General features: G+C 35.4%; 1 protein-coding gene across 1 annotated transcript; it reads right to left on the bottom strand.

The window, feature by feature from the left end:
• Positions 1-1,207: 1,207 nt before the first annotated feature.
• LOC149002902 (F-box protein CPR1-like) lies at positions 1,208-2,368 on the bottom strand. The gene has a single exon (XM_089138781.1). The coding sequence runs from the start codon at positions 2,366-2,368 to the stop codon at positions 1,208-1,210; it is 1,161 nt and encodes a 386-aa protein (XP_088994907.1).
• Positions 2,369-6,528: the final 4,160 nt, after the last annotated feature.

The raw sequence follows: 6,528 nt of genomic DNA, 5'->3' as shown, positions 1-6,528 counted from the left end.
TAAAGGTTTCAATTTGGTAGTCACCATATACCAAAACTACCCGTGAAAAATTGTTCAGTCCCAAATCATTTCGTATAAAATACAATAACAGTTTTGAATGCAGTAATGCAGTAGTATCAATAGTTTATAACATTTTCATAACATCACCGTTTTATACCATTACTGCACCGCACCATCATCATGGCACCGTTTGGTTTTAGTTTTGGGTGTTGATTTTTTGTATGAGGCTAATACCATGCTGCATTACCGTTACTGTATCATTTGACATCCTTTACTAAAGAAATCAAAAATAGAAAAATAAGTTATGGGGGAGGGAAAAAAACAAAAAGATAAAAATAACACAAGAAGTTTAGGATCACAAATGAAAATTCAAAAATGTTACTTTTGTACATACATTAAGAGAAGGCAATAATTCAGTGACTAACTTGCATCTCAAGCTGCAAAGTTCTCGCTCTATCTTTTTCTACCTCTTCTCCCCCCCCCCCTTTTATTTTTTATCCTTTGCTTATAAACAATTTAAGTTGTGTATTTTCCAAGGTTTTAAGTTTAAATAATTTACTAAAACAAAAAGGAAATCCATTAGAGAACTTCTATTTTTTGTTCCACAGAAAATTGTCGATAGACTTCTAGCCAAAAGAACGTGAGAATGTATTGTAGAGACTAGAAATTATGGAGGGCAGATGAGAAAGGGTAAATGCAATGTGAGGGGACATAGATTTAGCCCAAAGAGGTCAAGCTCCTCTGGTTCTAATAATTTTTCCGAGGCATCCATTGATGGAGAAACACTTTGTTTAATACCCATGCAACCCTCAGACTGACATATGGTGTTTTTCTTCAGATTCAATGACTTTGATTACAAGAATGGTAGAGATCCTTTGAGCCAACAAACAAAAATCTTTGTGAATCATTATCAAAAGGTTTGTCCATTAGTAGTGACCAACTCCTTTTATTGAAGAGATTAACCTTTGATTGTAGATAATCACCAATCTTCTAGATAGCGGTAAAATCGTTTTCATAAAAAAATTAATAATGTAATTTCAGAGACACAAGAATGGAAAACATATCCATAAATGGGAGTTCTTGAGGATAAATAATTGTAACAAAGCAATATTACCTTGAATCTTTGAAGTGTAAATCCGCTCCTTGACCTTTCCCTTCATCTACTTCATGTCTCATGTCTTCGTATCGTATCTGTTTCTTCATTTCCTCATCTATCTTTGGCGTTGGGTGGAACAAGACTTCCACGATGGATCATCATCTTAGTTGCGTCTCTTACTCCTTCCTCATAACGATTCCGAAGTACCGTAATCCTTCCTGTGCGAGGATCATACTTGAACAAACCTAGTAAAAGATTCTCATAAACGAAAAATTGGGAATAGAAAAGTTCACCATTCTTCAAAAAACATAAAGCCCTAACATCAACAATATGAATTTTTTTTTCAATGGAGAAAACTTTCGTCCAAGATTCTCTCACGCCATACTCCTCCATCATCCAACACTCAATATGTGAACTAAGGTTGGTCCCACGCAACAAGCAGAGACGATCTTCAAGGTAGCAAACACGGAAATGCCACTCATCTTCCTCACGATCAGGCAGTAACAACTCCCGAAACTTCTTGTTTTTAAGATTAAAACAAGTTATAGAGTTGTCACGCTTGAAATCATACCAGTGAAGAGCAGAATTTACGAACTCCCCATGTCCAGAGATGTTGCGGAATTCGGACGGCATGGAGTCAACTGTAACCCATGCATTGGTGCTAAGCGAGTAGACCTTCACCAGGGAATGCCAATTAGAATTGTCATCATCGTAACACTTAGCAATCTTTACCACCTTGTAATCATCAGAGTTGGGATCGTAACCGAATCCATAAACAATCTCGCAATGCTTGACAGTGGTAAAGTCTCTAGGTGGAATTGTAATTGGCAGTTTCTTGTGCTCTCTGATAGAAGGATTCCAGATGAATATGTCATCTTCCGAGTTAACTACACAGAGTAAACCGTTGCATGAACCAACTACTTCGGCTTTGTTGAATGAAAATCCAAGGGGTTGATCCATTTCAACCATTGCTGCTGGTCGTTCCAATGCATCCAATTCAAGAGAGTAGAGTTTGAACGGATGATTATGTACGAGCATGAGGTTGAGATTGGTATTAGTAGCCAAGGATCTGTTGAGGTGGGCTTTCACCAAATCCGGATCGGAAATAACACCATACCATCGTTTCGATGCAAATTTGAATTTTTGAAAAAATTCCAACGGAAGCCTTGAAAGTATGTCGTCGATAATGAGATCCTCAGGGAGGTAGGTAAGTGTCTTCGTTGCCGCTGCCATTGCTTTCTCTATCTCAATGTTCTTCTCATGTTCAGCCATGACTGGGACCAATGGTAGGGTTTTCCTTCACCACAGAAATCGAACAAGATATCCGAGTTTTTAACTGCAGTTGAGAATGATAATACAAGACAATCGGAAAATACAGAAAAGGCTTGCACCAGGATTTTATATACCTTATGTAGTTCACTCAACCCGAAACACTTCTGTTAAATTCAAATACAGATACGGCACTTACAAACAATTTAGGGTCTATCGGCTTGTTGCATAGTTTGATTTGAATTTAGATTTAGAATTAGAATTTGATTTTGAGTCCGTTACCTCAGATCTGCCACTACGTCGGACCAGCTGCTCCGGCCTTTTAGATCGACTTTTTCAGGATATTGGGTTCTGAAGAGGTGTAGAACCGTAAAAGTCACTCATCTATTTTCTTTTTAAATGTTTTATTATTTTTTATTTGTCAGATTCATTGTAATTTCTGATTATAAAATATCAATGGGTCCAAATCACCTTATCGTAGATGATATTTGAAGCGTTCATAAATCCTGATGATTTGTTCCTTTCTTATATTATCTAGTTGAAGTGGCGGAATTAGGATTGAATGTTAGGGGGCCAAATATACGTAGGCCAATGATGGACCCACGGTGGGTCCCACAATTATAAGTAAATTATAAAAATAAATATTAAAATAAATAAGAGTTAAAATTGTGGGAGAAAAATTTTAAAAAAATCTTAAATTTTAAATTGCTATTAGTAAGAATCCAAACTTTATTAGAAAGTTTAAGGATTCAAAAATAAAATTAAATGATTAGATATGATAAAATTGATGGTTGAAATCCTAAACAAGTTTTAAATTTCCATTAATAGGAAATGAAATTTTAGGAGAAAAATTTAGGATTAAAAATAAAATAAAATCAATGATTATGATTAGATATGATAAAATCAATGGCTGAATTCTAACTAGATTGAAATTGCTATTTGTAGAATAAAAAAAATTAAGAGAAAGAAAGAACAATGGAAAAAAAAAAAATACTTTGTGAAAGGAATACTAGAAAAACCGTGAGTGTGTGAGAGAGAGAGGAATAATTTGAGAGAGAGAGAGAGAGAGTGAATAACTGATAACTATGAAGAAAATTTAGGAAAATTCCAATATCTACTAACTATTCCAGTATTTTGTGAAACATGTGAGAAAAAATAGGAATAAAAGAAGAGATTCATGACAGAATAAATATGAATTAAAATATATGAGAATGTATAAGAAGAAATTCATGGATCGTGAATTAGTTTTTAATTAAAATTTAACCTTTTATTCCTTAAAATAGGGAATTAATGAAAATCATTAGAATGATTAAGAATGACATTTGTATCCATTATCTTTATCTTAAAATTTTATTTTTAATTTTTAGAGGGGCCAAATAGTAGTATTTCACATGTAAAGTGGGAGAAATAACCAAAAATATAGGTAGAGTTTCAAATTTTAAAAAATCCGGAGGGCCATGGCCCCACCCGGTCCCATGTCTAGTTGGCTAGAAGAACAACAGATACCCCAAAAAAAAAAGATGGTATGATCTGTACAAGTGCCTTATGATAATCTAAGCCTACTGTCACTTTTGTGCTCAATTCTATTGCAATGATAAAATTTAAACCTAAATCTTTATGGTTATATAATAACCATTATACTACACTAATAAGATATAGGCTTTCGGCGGTCACGCCAACCGCCAAAACCCCAACATGGGGTGAAATTTTGGACATTGCATACCACCCCTTACAATGCAATTTTTTAACAACCATTTAAAATTCAAATATGCAAGATCTCATCCAACATACAAGTTTTGGTATCTAGGTGTAATACAAATTCTTTTATTGAAGATTGACTAAATCTAGGATAGAGTTGTTGTTGAAGACTTTTCATGATCGCTTGTAAGATTGCTATAATCATGAACTGATCGGAATTGAAATGTACTTGTGGTACTTTCTTGAAGGCATTTAAATGTCTCAAATTGTGCAATCCAGATTTATAGTGCAATTTCACCCCCAAGATCAGTTAGTCCCTAACCATTAAGGTTGCACCCTAGATTGATCGCTTTTAGGCTTTATTCACTACTAAAAAAAGAAAGACAACAAGGAGAGAGAAGGGAAAAAATTCACATTCACATAGGAGATCGTTTCTTGATTTATATAGAGTCTCAAAAGCTATACGCAAAATGATAAGGTCACCTCCCTGTGTGAGGTAACTCTTCAAGTCTCCTCCCTATAGGAAGGTATCTCCAAGTTACTTCCATATGGGAAGGTACCCTTCTAATGGCACCCTATACTCTAATCTAATAATGGTCTTTCCAGATCAAGGCTCATGATTCATGATCTCAACCTAAGCCCTAAGTCCCAAGTCATATACAAAAATATTAATATTTAATTAATATATTAACTAGATATCCCATGGCTTAGTCCCATCTGAGAAGCGCCTAGTTCGAAAAATGCCAGCTGAATCAGCTCGAACCAGATTTGAACCCTCCTCTTGGTCCAAATGGTTTGAATCGGCTCATTAGTTGGAACCATAATGACTACAATATTTTCCATGAATTTGTTCTAGGCGAGCAGACCTTCACCAGCGAGTGCCAACAAGAGTTGTCGTCATCATCATAATCCTTCTCAATCTTACCACCTTGTAATCATCAGAGCTAGGATACTAACTGAATTCATAATAAACAATCTCGCGAGGATTGTAAGAGGGAAAGTCTGGCAGCTTCTTGGTGCCTTCTGATAGAAGAATTGCAGAGGAATATGTCATCTTCCAAGAAAGCTATACAGATTAAACCGTTGCATGATTGCATGAACCAACTACTTCGGCTTCATAAGCTAGAAATCCAAGGGGATGATCCATCTTCACTACTGCTGGTTGTTCCAATGCATCCACTTCAAGAGAGTAGAGTTTGAACGGGTGATTATATATGAGCATGAGGTTGAGATTGGTATTAGTAGCAAAGGATCTGTTAAGGTGGGATTTCACAAAAATCGGATCGGAAATAATACCATACCAGTGTCTAGATACACATTTGAATCTTAAGAGAAACTTTATCAGAAGATTTGAAAGTATGTTTACAATGAGATCCTAAGGGAGGTCAAGAAATTCTTGCATCGTTGCCGTTTCCATTGCTTTCTCCATCTCAGTTTTCTTCATATCCTCCGCAATGATTAGTGATGACTTCACTGGCAAACAAATTTGCGATTTTGCTTCAGTCCTACGCATTTAAGTGAGCAAACGGTCAAGTGAGCCGTCAGATCCTGGCCATTAATCGCAATTGGAGTGGTTAAGTGAGCAAACCTCTCGGGTTGCTGTCTACGAACTAAATCAGAGCACTGGACCGTCTATGAACCAACCCATATACGTTTTCAAAATATTAACATTTTTCACAACTCATATACGATTTCAAAATATGAGTTTTCAAAATCGTTTGAAAAACACCAAAACCAAGATGGGTGTTGGATTTCTGATTTCGTTTTGTAAGCTAATTTCAAAAAGAAAGACGCTCTGAAGAAGAAGAAGTACGTGATTTGCCTTCTACCCTAATCTTCCTGATTTCGTTTTGTACTCTGATTTGAGAAGAAGACTTTCTGAAGAAGAAGAAGGTCTTGGTCTTCACTCCTTTCTCCAAAGAACATTTTTTCCGAACAAGGAGTGGTAAAATAAAGGGTTTTTTTTTTTTTTTTTTTCTTTCTCTTTGCTCAGTTTCTGTACACTTCTCATGTTTTTTTCTTTTTTGTGTCTTTGCTAACCTATATGATCCTCTAATGGCTGACATCTTTGTTTACTCTTTGGTACTTGAAAGTGTCACTAATGGTTGATACACTAATGTAAAAGTTCCTTTCTAGCCAAAAAGATCCACCTCGTTTCTCCTTCCACTTCTAATGGATTATAAAGGTTTCAATTTGGTAGTCACACCATATAGCAAAACCACCTGTAAAAAATTGTACCATCCCAAATCCTTTCGTATAAAATACAATAACAGTTTTGGATGTAGTAATGCAGTAGTAATAATAGTTTATAACATTTTCATAACATCTTGTACCGTTTTATACCATTACTGCACCGCACCATCATCATGGCACCGTTTGATTTTAGTTTTGGGTGTTGATTTTTTGTATGAGGCTAATACCATGCTGCATTACCGTTACTGTATCATTTGACATCTTTTACTAAA

The sequence above is a fragment of the Hakea prostrata genome, chromosome 10, assembly GCF_041222555.1.
Source record: "Hakea prostrata isolate BN-2017 chromosome 10, UWA_Hpros_2, whole genome shotgun sequence".
Taxonomy (NCBI): domain Eukaryota; kingdom Viridiplantae; phylum Streptophyta; class Magnoliopsida; order Proteales; family Proteaceae; genus Hakea; species Hakea prostrata.
The sequence above is the reverse complement of the archived record's forward strand: the minus strand, read 5'-3'. Positions and strand labels throughout refer to the sequence as shown.